Source organism: Lepidothrix coronata, unplaced genomic scaffold, assembly GCF_001604755.1.
Source record: "Lepidothrix coronata isolate B3197 unplaced genomic scaffold, Lepidothrix_coronata-1.0 Scaffold4, whole genome shotgun sequence".
Taxonomy (NCBI): Eukaryota; Metazoa; Chordata; class Aves; order Passeriformes; family Pipridae; genus Lepidothrix; species Lepidothrix coronata.
Window position 1 is genome coordinate 4,157,717 of NW_016690184.1, and position 15,445 is coordinate 4,173,161.

The 15,445-nt window shown below is 35.4% G+C and overlaps 1 protein-coding gene across 42 annotated transcripts in view; it reads left to right on the forward strand.

Annotated features, from left to right (window-relative positions):
- RIMS1 (regulating synaptic membrane exocytosis 1) overlaps window positions 1–15,445 on the forward strand; it is a 321,858-nt gene that overhangs the window by 197,250 nt on the left and 109,163 nt on the right. For 35 of the 42 annotated variants that reach the window (XM_017826326.1, XM_017826433.1, XM_017826365.1 and 32 more), the window contains 8 exons: window positions 427–473; window positions 1,656–1,768; window positions 2,832–2,962; window positions 3,289–3,460; window positions 3,580–3,736; window positions 4,972–5,043; window positions 12,777–12,933; window positions 13,435–13,560. In XM_017826326.1, coding sequence (XP_017681815.1) covers window positions 427–473; window positions 1,656–1,768; window positions 2,832–2,962; window positions 3,289–3,460; window positions 3,580–3,736; window positions 4,972–5,043; window positions 12,777–12,933; window positions 13,435–13,560 — 975 coding nt within the window. The remainder of the gene's footprint in view (window positions 1–426; window positions 474–1,655; window positions 1,769–2,831; window positions 2,963–3,288; window positions 3,461–3,579; window positions 3,737–4,971; window positions 5,044–12,776; window positions 12,934–13,434; window positions 13,561–15,445) is intronic. The other 7 variants (XM_017826447.1, XM_017826105.1, XM_017826222.1 and 4 more) reach the window with 3 other exon arrangements.

The following is a 15,445-nucleotide window of genomic DNA, read 5'->3' on the forward strand; positions in this document are numbered from 1 at the left end:
TTCTTTGAACTCCTTGAGACGTTTATATAAAAATTACTAGTGAGTTAATCTTTGTCTTATTTTTTTTGATTTTTATTCCTCCAAAAAATAGTTGAACATCCATAGCTGTACTTTGTTTTGCCACCTTACTCTTCCTAAAAGCACTCTTACTGTATTCTGGTTGTAAAAGTATCATGTAATCCATCCACAATATTAACATTGCAGTGCTCATATTGGTACATCTGATAGTTCCTTAACCTAAAAGAAGTAGTTTGCATTAGTAAGATTTTTGTGAATGCTCGTGGAAAGCATGATTTTAGATATTTCCTCTTTCTTTCCTTGTAACCCATTAGAACAGAAACAGATCCTAAAACTGTTCCAGAAGTGTATTTGTCACAGCTGAAGTTGATCACTGTTGTTTCTAATTACTACGTGTTCACATTTTAGTGATATTCCACGGATTCCTGAGACTTCTCACCCCCCATTAGAGTCTAGTGAGTACATTCCTTGTTCTGTCTTCTAAGCATGATAATGTACCTTGCACAATTGTTTCAGCTATAAATTTTCTTGAATTTTTTGAAATTCTATGAATTTATATGAAAGATGATCACTGGAAATCACATTGGTGCTGAGATTTTTGTGTGACGAAATTTGGTGGGTTTTGGTCTTGTGTGTTAAATGTGAAGCAATACAGATTTTAATAGAGCTATACAGATTTCAAATGTTAGCATAATTTCCTTATTTTCTTCTATACATTTTGTTGTTAGTACCCTACTTGTATATATGCTATGGCCCAAAACAGTTATTTACTTTCCCTAACAAAAGAGAGAAAACAGGTATAAGAGATTGCCAAAAGTACAAATGGTGTTGGGATTTTACCTCCTGCACCATTCAGCATAAGCCCAGTGTTCTTGCTTCTCTTTTTCTTGACAGTGTTCTTAGTTAAGTGTTGGTTAGGTGATTTTTTTGTGTGTCATGCTTCAAAAGAAGGGTGTTCTTTTCAGCTCTGCCATTTGAACGTAGTTAGCTTGAGTATGTGAGGGCCAGGGCTTCCACTCCTTTGTCATCTGAGCCTTTTCTGAGATGCAACCAGATATGCTCCCTGGGACAGGGCCTCGTGCAGTCAATGAGTGCTGTTAAACCTGTCATGAGCTCATATCATTACTGAGGGCTCTTTTTCACTGGTGGAAAATTGATAATGTTCAGCACTTGCTGGAACACCCTGCATGTCAGATGCATGTGCTGCACAGCTTCCTATTGAAATTTCAGAGGCTACCAGAAAAATAAACCATAAAACAGATATGATTTATTCATCAAAGATTTGAGATCATACAATCAGAACAGTTTGAGTGGGAAGGAAGATGTATATTTCTATCAGAGAACAATATTTTATTTACAACACTTGCTATGGTTTGTCAATGATATATGAGGAGCACTTTTTTATATGTTATTTCAAATAACACAAAAAATGACAGGTTTAATCTGGGGTAAGGGTAAGCAGGCAGTCTTTTCACCATGCTGTCTACATCAGTTTAAAATCTTTCTGCATATTAATCCAGTTATAGTGTGTATAAGTACAAAATTTATACAATTCAAAGAAAAAGCAATTCATAAGTTATCCAAATTTGCTTCAAAATTTGGAATGGTAACTTCATTTGTTTCTCACTTGGTTTTAGGTTCAAGTTCTTTTGAATCTCAGAAGATGGAAAGGCCTTCTATTTCTGTTATATCTCCGACCAGCCCTGGAGCCCTACGGGATGCACCACAAGTCCTACCAGGCCAGCTTTCTGTGAGCATATTTTGTTTCTTGAGTTGTTAATTGAAATTTATGAAGTGCTGGTCCTCAGCCCTGCACATTCCCAAGGTCTGTTGGGAGATCAAGAGAAATGTCTGTTGCTGCTAAAGACTAACATCTTTCAAATGTTTTTTAACACCTTCTCTATGCACTCACAAGCCAGTACTGTAATCATAGTGGAAGTAAGGAATTGTCTTAATACCTAAAGAGCACAGGAATTTACCTTGAAAGGAGCCCCTAAAAGTGTCTTGGAACTTGGCATCTTGGGGCCCCTGCACTGAAAATGGTGACTTTTCTGTACCTGCCCAGTAATCTGCAGATAACAAGCATAAGTATCACTTTATCCTCATTATGGATAGTATCACTTTATCCTCTTTAAGGGGGCATTTAAAGAGCTGTGTATTTGTTAAGCATTTGTTAAGCGTTGTTAATGCATTCAGTAGTGCATTTTAATTTAGATACACAGTATATCCTGGAACTGTCTGTAATACTAATTGAAGTTCTTCTTATTAAATATACTGTAAGTACTTAGACTTTGTTTTGTACATTCTTACATTTTTATATTGATCGTATCAATTTCTAAGTGTACAGCAGGCTCAAAAATTTCATAATATTATGATTCTCTTAAGAAATTATTTAGCTTTATATTATATTTTTCATAAGAACATTTGAAAGGGTTACAAATTTGAGTACATAGATTTCAACTATGTCTTGAGTTTAGCTGCGTTCAGGGCTTACTATTTAATGTAGTTTTAAGCTTCAGAGCTAAGACATATGATGGTTTAAATGCACTCACAGATACAAGATTATGCAGTGAGTATAGTAAATAATGTAAGTATAATCAGGCACCACCATTTTATTCAGATGTGGTAAATAAAAAAGTCAGGTATACACCATTATCTTTTTCATCAAAGTTAAATATTAAGGGATTTGAAATAAAAACATCTTATTGTCTCTTAGAAAAAACAATGGTTACTTTTACATTGTGGTTATTGTGATGCATTCTGAAAATTCTGTTTTTTCTTAATTTTCAATAATGTTAACTTGATTCTTCTAGGTTAAACTCTGGTATGACAAAGTGGGACATCAGTTAATAGTAAATGTTCTGCAAGCAACAGATTTGCCACCAAGAGTAGATGGACGCCCCAGAAATCCCTATGTAAAAATGTATTTTCTTCCAGACAGAAGGTAGTAGAATTTCAGTTTAGAAAATTATGTTGTAATTTACCATGTATTGAATTAACTTTTAATGAATGATTATGAAGTAAAGAACTCCTTTTTACAACTTTTTACAGCTAGATAATTTATAACAAAAAACTGCGCTTCAATCATGCAAGTCAGTATCAAGTTAACTTTGTGGACTTTTGTATGAATGCAATTCACTGTACAGCAAATGCTTTTTTCATGTAGGCATTATCAGATCAGAAAGAATGAAAACAGTTGAGTGCTAATGAGTAGATGGCATTTTGCAATTTATCTCTACAGACAATTTACAATCACTATTTATGTTTCAGTGATAAGAGTAAAAGAAGGACCAAAACAGTAAAGAAAAGTCTAGAGCCAAAATGGAACCAAACGTTTCTCTACTCACATGTACATCGTAGAGATTTTAGAGAACGAATGCTTGAAATAACTGTATGGGACCAGCCAAGAGTACAAGAAGAAGAGAGTGAATTTCTTGGAGAGGTGATACATACAATCATATTTCTTTTGAGTTCATCGAATACATATGTATATGTATATTTTGTATGTTTCTGTGTGTGCCTTCAAAAAGTAAAATTAAAACCTGATGATTTTTATACTAGATTCTTATAGAGCTGGAGACAGCACTTTTAGATGATGAACCACATTGGTATAAGCTACAGACACATGATGAATCTTCACTACCTCTGCCTCAGCCATCACCTTTCATGCCAAGAAGACATGTTCATGGTGGAGAAAGCACTAGCAAAAAATTACAAAGTAGGTCCAAATTCCATTAAGCTCTTTTAAACTTTAAATGCTATATATGGTATAAGGGTATTTAAATTCCCTATACAAGATAAAAATACTATTTCATAGTCTTTAAAAATAATGAAAATGTGTGGCAGAAAGGAGATGTAAATTATGACATTATGACATGCCAGCCTTATACTTGCGATGCATAGCTTTCAAGTAGGTGAAAACTACTGCAATTGGTTGGTTTTCTATGGCAGAAGAAAATTGTTCAGAGTTTTTTTTGCATAAATTTCCTTTTAAATAGAAAAGTCATAATTATTGGATACTTTTTTTAATAAATAAAAGCATTTTATTTTAAAACAAGGAAGCCTTTAAAGACTTACAAGGCTTAAAAACACTTTATGCATAAAGTTAGTCTCAACCTCCAGTATGGTCATTATACAATTAGACAAGATATGTACTGTGGCAGCAAAGAGAAATTGTATGCATGTGTTTGGGAAGTACAGTTGTTTTGATGAGTCTGATTTCAGGTTTGTATGAGACACGTTAAAAGAAGGAATGTATTGAGATATTTGAATACTGTAGCTTCTCTGTTAATTTAAACTAATTTAAGATTTATTTAGGTATATGAAGGGTGTAGGGCATTATTTTAAAATACATTTCCAAGCTATTTTCTGATCTTTTTGAAACATGGAAGTCATTCACTCCAACCAATGTGTAGGAAATTGGTGAACACTCAGGAATAAATTATAAATATGTCATACTGCTGTAATTGCTGCATACATGCCCAAACAGAGGATATGTATAGACAGAGCAAATTAAAGGTTAGTTTTCATGAGATATTTGAGCTTTTCTAAAAGCTGGCAGTGCTGTTTCCGCTTCCCCTCTCTCACCATATGCTGCCTCATCTCCCTTCCTGTTCAGCAAGCTGATTCAGCTTATTCACAGAAATAGCACAAAAGAGATTTTTTTCCTTTATTTGAGTTTTGCTTTCTGCAGGCTTAGTGAGATAAACTGTTCTAGTAGAGGATTACTGAGGAATTGAGAGAAAGAGAAAGGGAAAGGAGACTGCAGCAGCTGTAAGATGTTAAATTGGCACAGCTGTCTTGTGAAATGTCAATTAGTCATTGCAGTTTAGTTCTCTATTGTTTTCACTTAAAATCATCTTTTTAGTTTCAGTAGTATGTTAAATGAACATATTCTTACATTTTATAACACAACCAGATGTTCAGGTATTTGTTTACCTTACTGTTGTGCAGGATCTCGGCCAATCAGTGATAGTGACATCTCAGATTATGATGTTGATGATGGTATTGGAGTTGTTCCTCCAGGTGCGTGGGTGAAGAGCATGGTCCTGCTTTCTTCTTCTACTTCTTCTTTTTTGCTTGTTTGTTTTTGTTTCTTTACAACATTTTGGAATATTGAGGATGCTGGTTTCGGAGAGTACATTGTGAAAAGAAACAGTTTTCCTGATTATTCCATGGTACTTGTACTAAACTGTGGAGAATTAAAAGATTCTACTATTCATTCATTTATATTTCTTTTACATATCATGCTTTTTATGTGAACCACTGGTTCATTCAAATTGTTTAATTGTTTACTGCATAATGCTCCAAGCATTATTTAAAATATAAATTAAATTTTAAAAATCCACGCATTTTAAAATAGTAATTAATATTTCAGTGTTTGTTGAAAGTGTATTTTGTTATTTTGCTTTTTGCTTGAAATTTAGATATAATGCAGTCTCCCATGGACTTTACTGATAATGCATGGCTGTAGATTAAGATGCATGTAGCATGGCTATATCTTTTATAGTTTTCGTAAGCCTTCATGAACTATCATTACCCCAAATGTTCATAAATATATACTTTTAGAGATTGTCATGGTTTGACTTTTAATTCAGCATTCCTTACATACTGAAAATCTTGAGAATTATCTTGGATACAACATTTTTCTAGTTCTATTTGACTGTTGCCACATGTCAGATAAATACATTTCCCAATTGTCCCAAGCTAATTGAAGAGACACTATGTCATTGCTAGCACGAAATCAGTTTCTGTGGATCTTCCTGATGAAAATCACTGTATTGAATCATGGTGAGATTTGGAAAACTCTCTATCTGTGTTTAAAATAACCTCACAATTTATTTATCCACTATATAAACAGACAAATAAATCACATATTTTTTTAATGCAGTATCATTTTGATGTTTACTGAGCCAAATTCTCCTTCCTTTGATGCTGATTGGGTTCTTTCATTAATTTAATACACTTAGCACTTGAGTTGCTAAGAGAGAAATTTGCTCATGTATGTCTAGTTATGATATTTGCTTTGATATTTTTGCATCAGCAGAGAGAGTGAACATTTAAAATGAAAATAAAAGATAGGTTCTAAATATTTTTCCTGTCTATTACTTCTTTTCTTTTTTTTTTCCGTAGTTGACAATGTAGTCTATCTATGGCATATCTTTGTAGACTTACTTATATTTAAGATTTTAGTGTATTAAAAACAGGGGCATTTTTTCAGCTGCCGGTCCTTGAGTAGATCCATTTGAAAGGAATAATTTTCCATTTGACAGAAAACATTCAAAATGGTTCAGCTGAATATATTGGACTTTGTTCACTGGGTCAACATTTGAGTAACTGATTCTTACTGAAATTTCTTGGGACTTCATGCTCAGATGTGCCTTTGAAGAATGCATGTATTCAAGCTTTCTCAGAGATCACTGCAGAAAAGAGCAGGATTTAATCTTTAGAATTGGATTTACAATGAGCTGAGAGTCTCCAAACTGAAAATCGAAGGGTCTAGTGAGGAAACTCCTTCTGAAGTCCACCTAATTTGAAACATTCTATTAGTTGACCTGACTAAGCACAAATTTGTCCATTTTGAGTTTAATGGATACATTTGTTCAGCAATTGTAAGTGGAGTTCATGTGTTTGTGATTCCTATGTAAAGCGGATATGCATATGAGTGTGGGAGTTTTGTTTGCCAATGCACCTTGAGTTCTTAAAAGGGTGTTAAACTTTAGGCACACAGGGCCAAAGAAAATTTGAGTCATCAGCCACAAATATACAACAGCCAAGATGGCATATGTAAATGTATTTTACAGTAAGACCTAGAAAAGGTTGCTAGTCCCACTGTCTGTTGAATTGCTTGAAAATCTTAGGTGCAGATTTGCAAAGTTGACTGGAGATCAAGTTTATATATGCATTTCTACCCTCCTGTCCAACCTTCCTTATTTATCACACTGATAAATCATCTAAGACTTTGGACTGCTACCTTCATTTTCACTGAATGAGTAATACAGTATCTTCTCCATTTAATAGTTTCCTCTGTTAAAACTAAGTTCCACGCAAGGGCCTTTACCCCTGCTTTTCTACTGTCCTTCAGAACCATGGTCCTCACCAGACTATACCCCAGCTCTTCTCTGGTTCAGATTTCCCATGCATCCTCTTGCAAGGTATGCATGCAGGAAGGAAGAGAGAGTATCCACATTGTAGTACGGTGACACACCATTTTGGCATAGCCTCTATTGGCCTCGACTAGATTAGTCTAGGATTAAGATGTTCCTTCTCAACAAAAGTACGGATATCAAATTTGAGTTTACAAAATGTGACACAAAAGAAAATATTTCCCTTTAAATATTTCCCTTTTCCTTCCTTTACCACTTTTTTTGTCAATGTTACCCACCAATGTGCTTATATATGATAAATAAGCTCTGTCGTTATTAAAGGTATATGCATAGAATTGTCGAAACATTAAGGTTGGAAAAGGCCTCTAAGATCATGTAGTCCAACTGTTAAACCAGCACCGCTGTGTTCACCACTAAACCATGTCCTCAGTGACACATCCCCATGCTTTTTGAACAGTTCCAGGGATGATGATCCACCGCTTCCCTGGGAAGCCTGTTCTAGTGCTCAACAACCTTTTCAGGGAAAAAAATTTTCCTAATATCTGGTCTAAACCTACCCTAGCACAAATTGAGTCCATTTCCTCTTATCCTGTCACTTGTTACCTGTGAGAAGAGGCCAGTCCCCACCTCAACACAACCTCCTTTCTGGTAGTTGTAGAGAGCAGTAAGGCCACCCTGAGCCTCCTTTTCTCCAGGCTAAACATTCCCAGGTCCCTCAGCTGCTCCTCATAGGACTTACTCTCTAGACCCTTCAGCTTCGTTACCCTTCTCTGGACACACTCCAGCACCTCATTATCTTGTAGTGAGGGGCTCAAAACTGAAGAGAGGATTTGAGATGCTGCCTCACCAGTGCTGAGTGCAGGGGGACACTCACTGCCCTGGTCCCGCTGGCCACACTATTTCTGATACAGGCTGGGATGCCATTGGCCTTCTTGGCCGCCTGTGCACTCTGCTGGCTCATGTTAAACTGGCTGTCGACCAGACCCCCAGGTCCTTTTCTGCTGAGCTGCTTTGCAGCCACTTTGCCCCACACTTGTAGTGCTGCATGGGGCTGTTGTGACCCAGGTGCACTTGGCCTTGTGTAACCTTATACTGTTGGCCTTGGTCCGTGGATCCAGCCTGTCCTCTGCAGAGCCTTCCTGCCTTCCAGGAATCAACACTCACCCAGCTTGGTGTTATCTGCAAACTGACGGAGGGTGTACTCGATCCCCTTGTCCAGATCATTAATAAAGACATAAAACTGGGCTGACCCCAACACTAGGCCTTGGGGAACCCCACTAGTGGCCGTCCACCAGCTGGATGTAACTCCATTCACCACCATTCTCTAAGCCCTGCCTTCCAGCCAGATTTTTGCCCAATGAACAGTGCATTCGTCCAAGCCATGAGCTGCCAGAGTCTGTGGGAGAATCCTGTGGGAAACAGTGTCAAACACTTTACTAAAGTCTAGGTAGACTACATCCACAGCCTTGTCCTCATCCACTAAGAGGGTGACCTTGTCATAAAAGGTGATCAGGTTAGTCAGGCAGAATCTGCCTTAAAATTGTTAATTTATACATTTTCCTGAAATATTGAGAAAAGAAGGAAGTTATTTTGCCCCTTGATTTCTCAAGATTTTCACAAAGGTTATTGCTCATTTTCTAAAAAACTAACACATAACTACAAAATTTCACTTCATCTCCAGGAAAACTAAAGAAATGAATGATAAAAATATTTTGACTAGTTTAACTAACACTGGAAATTCCTGAAACAATAGTTTCAAGTGTTTTATGAATTGCTAAAGTAAATGCAGTATTAGAATTTACTAATAACAAAGAAAACTATTTTTCTAGAGGTTTCAGCAGCTGCAAAGAATCATTGCTTGTAAATGGAAGTAAAGACTGCTATGTCAAAAATAGTGGCACTTTGATAACTTCCAGAATATTTGAAGAAAAGTATTTTTCCCTTGTCTTATCAAAAATACATCTTATCTTTCATGTAATTGTACCATCCTCATTTATTATTAGTATCTTGCAGTGATATATGTATCATTTTTTAATCAGCTCATAGAACTGTTCATAAAAGGAGTTTATATCAATAGCTGAAAGTAACTTTAATTTGAAGTTCTGCTCTAAAAAAAGTGATTTTGACAGGTTTTTCTGGTATGCCAACCCCTACTTACATGAAGAAAATATTATTTTAAATCTCTCAACCTCTTCTCATATGAGAGACGCTCAAGTTTCTGAAGGATCTTTGTGATCCTGAGCTGGTCTTACACCAGTCACTCTGCACCTGTATTGCACTGGGAAGCCCAATACTCCAGAAGGATCAATAAAAGATTTAATAAAACCCAAACCTGTTTTGAGGCCCATCTGTTTAACCAAAACTTTAGTAGCTTTCTTAATTAAAATGAAAAAAATCTGATATCCAGCTGGCAGTATCACAAGGAGTATTTCTAGTAAGGTGTCTTGCTTACATTATGGATAACTCTTCAGAATAGTTTATTTTTCTATCATATATTACCTGTATAAACAGTTGGATTATATTTACCTGCCTCCTGTAGCAGCAGGGTGATATTAACACAATACCTTGTTGTTGTCTGTATTATCTGTAAGAAAATTAAAATAATTCTGGTATCAAACATATGCTAGAACCATTTTCATCATCCATCATGTATTCGTTTCCTATCACACCTGACAGTTTCCCATGAGCAACTGAGAAACTTCTTCTGCATAAACTACCATAAGCTTGATTGCTGCTGTCATGCTGGTCCATGCAAAATTTTTCTCTGCTCACCCTGAAGAGCACAGAGCTTTTATATGAGGAGATGTAACTGTTGCTGTCACTGTCATGGTCACTGTGAAAGTATGGATGTGATTTGACCAACCTAGCAATGCTTGAGCTAATACTTAGGATAAGTATGAATCGCTGTTGCTCTGTCTGTTCTGTAAGCTTTGTGTACACACACTGCATAAGTTTAGGGTATTGTTCCCTAGATAGCTTGGCTACGAAGAGTGTATAGCATAAAATCATCTTGCTATACCAGATTTTTAAGTGCACAGGATAATCCTAGGTGTAATTTTTTAGGAAGACCAGAAATACTCTAAAAATACTCTATGTGTTAAATTGAAATCTGTATGTATTTTTTTATATTTAAATTATATGTATTTCAGTACAATCTCCTAAAGCTTGGAAAGAAATTTTGGATTTCTTTGATTTTAGTGTTGAACAAATGTAAACTACCTTTCCTTCTGATAGAGATGACAGGATTTTCTCTAACATTAGGTTTTTTTGAAAATGAAATATCTTTTAGCACATACAACACACATTTAGTCATCCTGGGAAAGGGAACACATCCAGCTTTTGTCGTGTATAGTCATTTTTCCTCTGACAGAAAACAGTAATTTTTCCTCTGACATTTTTTGCAGCAGTCTTAGTACATGAGATGAGGGAATCTCCATTGAAGTCCTGATAGAGTCACTTTTTTGCTTCAATATTTGCACCCAAACCTTGTCCTGAAATCAGGGAGATCCTCATGTTTTTTATAATTTCATTAGAGAACTCTGAAATGCATCAAAAACCGTGAAACATTGGCATCCTTCTTTGTTAAAAGGTTGATAAACCTCAGTAGATACTTCCATGCTTTTACAGGCCATTAGAATACATTGGTAAACTGTTACACATTTGAGGAAAAACGTGTGACTACCTCCTTGATGTTTATGATCAAGGTTCAGACTTGCAGCTAAACAGCAATTAAATGTCATTGAATACATGATCAAGTCTAATACAGACTGTATATGGGCCACACTTTTAAAAGAGGGCTTTAATATTTTGATGGAATATCAGAGAAGAACTACAAGAATTATACAACTTATATGAAAAACTATAAATCCCTCAAACTTTAAACTCTGTAACAAGATCCATAAAAATTACAACTTATTTAATTTATCCAGTTGTCAGTTGAGTGATGAATTCATAGTCTTTTCCTGCATGAAAGGATGATTTCTCATATAAGCTGTTTTTTTAGCTGAGCAAAATAACAAATTACAGGAACTTTAGTGCTAAACAAATTTAGAGAAGGAGCAAAATAATTGTTTTGGAATCTTAGCAAGAATTTCTGAAGTGATTAAGGGATGACTTAAGGGATGAATTTTTCTATCATTAAGGGATTTTCTGTCAAGGGATTCTTGTAATCTAATTTAAGTGTCTTGAAGTGAGCAAGGGAAGTCTGAGCAGATCTCCTTAGGCTCTTTTGGAAAGATAAGAGTTACCTTTTAAAAGCTGTTGTCTGATTGAGCTTCATGGTCTGTTTTAGGATGGAATTCATAGTGTACAGCAAGGCATGCTACATGGAAAAAGGCACAGCAATATAAATTATTTAAAATGTACTAACCTTCTGCTGATTTTTTTAAAAAATTCTTGTTGTGGTTTAAGCCCACCTGGAAATTAAACACTACAAAGACACTCGTTCAACCCCTCCTCTCTTCCCCCCTACTCCGTTGGAATGGGGAGGAGAATCAAACTAAAACTTTTATGCTGAGATAAGAACAGTTTAATAATTGAAAATAAACTAAAACACAGTAATAATGGTAAATTATAATAATAATGATAATAAAAAGGGAGAAACAAGTGATGTGAAATGCATTTGCTCACTACTCACTGACCAGTGCCAGATCCCACTTCCCAAACCTGGCTCCCTTTCCAGGTAACTCCTCAGTTCATATACTGGCCATGACATTCTGTGGTGTGAAATATCCCTTTGGTCAGTTCAGGTCAGCTGTTCCAACTATGCTACCTCCCAGTTTCTTTTGAGTACTTCCTCGCTGGCAGAGTATGAGACAAGAAAATAAGTCCTTGACTTAGGAAAAACACAACTTAAGAAAAAACCAAAACATCAGTGTCTTACCAACACCATTCTCATTCCAAATGCAAAACACAGCACTGGAACAGCTACTGAGAAGAAATTAACCCACCACAGTTGATAACAGGACAATCCTATATAAAAATTAACTACAAGAAATTTTGCCGCTTATTCATAATATTTGGAAAAAATATTTGCAAAGTATGCAACACCCAATATTCTGTACAATATACTCTAAATGCTAGTAGTTTTTTAGATGGGTGGCTTTGGCCAAGTTCAGTAGGAGAACATCTTTGTATTTAACTGAAATAAGAGGCAGAAAGATGAGATTTTTGTGTGTGTGTATATATATATATATATATATATATATTATATATGGGTAGTCCTGTATGAGTCTGTGCTGTCATATGCAAGTGTGCTTTTTCCATTTTTTGGATGAGGCAAACCTATATCGTTTAGATTCCTTTCAAATATTTGCTATATATAAACTAGCTATATATATATAAACTGTATGACACTTTTGAACTACAAAGTACCTAGGGTAGTCTTCCCTAAGTCAGAAAACTATTTCAATTCCCTCCTCCACATCTTCCAGTACATAATAAAAATATCTCAGTTTTTCAGTCTCTGTACATGTAGACATTTAAAGGTAATGCTAGTAGTTTATCCTGCATGATACATCAGGATGAACAATAGCTGAATGATGACTTGAAAGTTGTGTAAGCATTTAGATAATGTGCTCCTGGAAGACTATCTGAATTCTTTCCAAACCCAGACCTTTATTGCCTAATTTCCTTTTGTTATCCTCTTACCAGTAGGTTATAGATCTAGTACTAGAGAAAGTAAATCCACAACACTAACTGTGCCAGAGCAGCAAAGAACAACACATCATCGTTCACGTTCTGTGTCTCCTCACCGTGGCGACGATCAGGGCAGGCCCCGTTCACGTTTACCAAATGTGCCATTACAGAGGTAGGCATCACGAGTTAATAAAATACTAGATGGTTGGAAGCTTGTATGATCTGTCATTATTAAATTTTGTCTTGTTCAGCAATTTTTCACTATTTTAAAGCTTATTTTGTATCTTAATTAAATAGTGCACTATTTGAACTTGATATATGTTTTTATTAATTATTCAAGGGCACTCATGTGATGAATCATTACTTTGTAAGACTTACCTCTTCTTACTGATATTTACTCCATAATTTGTCACCTCTGTACCATAACTAATACATAGGTTTGGAAATTTCTTTTCAGTGAGTGGCTGAATCTTGTATGAAGCCGCTTAAATATATTTGTAGGATAATAAATAATGATGTGTACAAATGGTATAATTTTTAATAGCATTCTTTTAGAAATCATGTATTAACAATTTAATGATTAAAACCTTTCTTCAATCAACCTGTACTGCAATCCATTAAGCTGTGTTATTCATGCAAAAAAAAGATGATCATACATATTTCTGCCTTTCAGGAGTTTAGATGAAATTCATCAAATGAGAAGATCACGTTCTCCAACTAGACACCATGATGCCTCCAGAACTCCAGTTGATTACAGATCTAGAGAGTTGGATAGTCAGTATTTGTCGGATCAAGAAAGGTACACTGTCAGCCTGAACTTGGAAAAAATTTTACAAATGTCTTTGTTGGTTTACCTAATTGTCAGGTTTTCATTAGAAACATGACTGATAGCAGTGGGGATGGGAGAGAATTCATCCTAACTGATAGATCTAGTGCTGTGGTTAAACTATCTATACCTTTTTTTTTGTAAAGTTGCGCACTGGGTTGACAATAATAGCACGTATCTAGAATAATGTTCCTTGGGTGTTTGTCCTGGTATTCTGCTGCTTTTTCATGAATGAAGCCTAGAGATTTTTGCTAGAAAGCCAAAAATCTACATGTATGCCCTAGCTATTCTTGTAATATATCAGACTTTACCAGTTTTGGTAGCCAGCAAAATACCAGGCATGCATTCTTACTAGTTGGGAGCTGCATGTGCTCTGATTTGCATCTATATGCTTATAGATTTTGGACATCTACATATGCAGTCTCACAACATTTTATGTAACATTCTGGTGAACTTTGTACAGTACCCAAGCACAGCAAGGATAGTTGCAGTGCTGGGTGTAATTTGCAAAAATTTCCAGTCTAAAATGCGTGAGACATAAAGATCTCTCCCTGGAAAACATTGAGTGGCTACACTCCTCAGAGAATACTTGGTCTCTCATAGTAGGCACTATTTTCTGATATCTAGGAATAATATTCTGATAAAATGGAAGAAATGAGAATTTCTGTTTAGTTTATAACTGAAAAAAAGTTTAAAAACATATTTCAGCTCAGTATCTGTGAAACAATAGATTATCAATGGTTGAGGGTTCTTGTTTACTTTTAAAAAATTCATTTAGCTAGACTATAATGGCAAATTTTGCCATTCTTGTAAGATCAATTATCCTAATACAATGTTTGATTTTTTTTCTTGGCAGTAAGCAACTACTTTTTATAACTGATGACAAAACCTTTCCAAATGATCCAGTAAAGTCAATACAGAACATAGTGATGTGAAAACATGTAAACAGTAAATCATAAAAATCTCTGGAAATCTTTATCCAGTTTTCAAGTAACATAGAGATTGAATAACAGGTGGCTTTTGCATCTAAACTAGTTCAGTTTTCTATGTGATCTTGCCTGCTTTCCTTTTGTAGTATGGTAACATATGTATAGGAATTCATTTGTTATTTGGAACATTTAAAAATTCAACTTTATAGGCATAGAATTGACTAAGTTGGATTATTATACTGAATTTCCTTTCAGAGGTGAATTTAAATGCTTTTTAAATATGGTAGTCAGATTTCTTGTCCGACTAATTCAAGTAATGTCCACTTGTCACAAATGTTTTCTCTTATTATTTAGGTAGTCATATAGTCAAGAGATTCCTGATGATATTTAATGAATAGATTTCTTATTCAGCAGATTAGGGGAGGAAGAGGCTTTAAAACGTAGCTGTTGTCAGTATAAATATAGACAGTTAACTGTTTAGAATTTTTTCTTTCAGTAAAACCTCAAACCATGACTTAACTGGTGGTATATGCATGAATTATGATTGGAGAGGAGCAGGCCTTACACTGAAGCTTTCTTGGGGATGAGCCATCAAACCAGAGCTACAGCAGCAATGGGCTGCTGGATTTGTTCAGAGAAGTGAGACAGTCTTCAGTTCTTTTCAGTGTTTAGAAAACTTTTTTCAGAAGTTTAAAGATCAGGCATAAGGATGTACATGGCTTATTTGCAAGATTTAAAGATGGGTCCATGTACTTGCTCTCCTTGAATAATAATCTTGTATGCAATGGTCTCCTCTTTGCCATTTTCCTTTTTGTCTTTTCCCCATATTTCTTCAGTTGTGGAGGCTGTTTAACTCTTGCAGGTTTGGCTGGCTTTCAGTACATAAAAGTAGCATCATAGGAAAGATCAAAACCAGATAGTTGATGAAG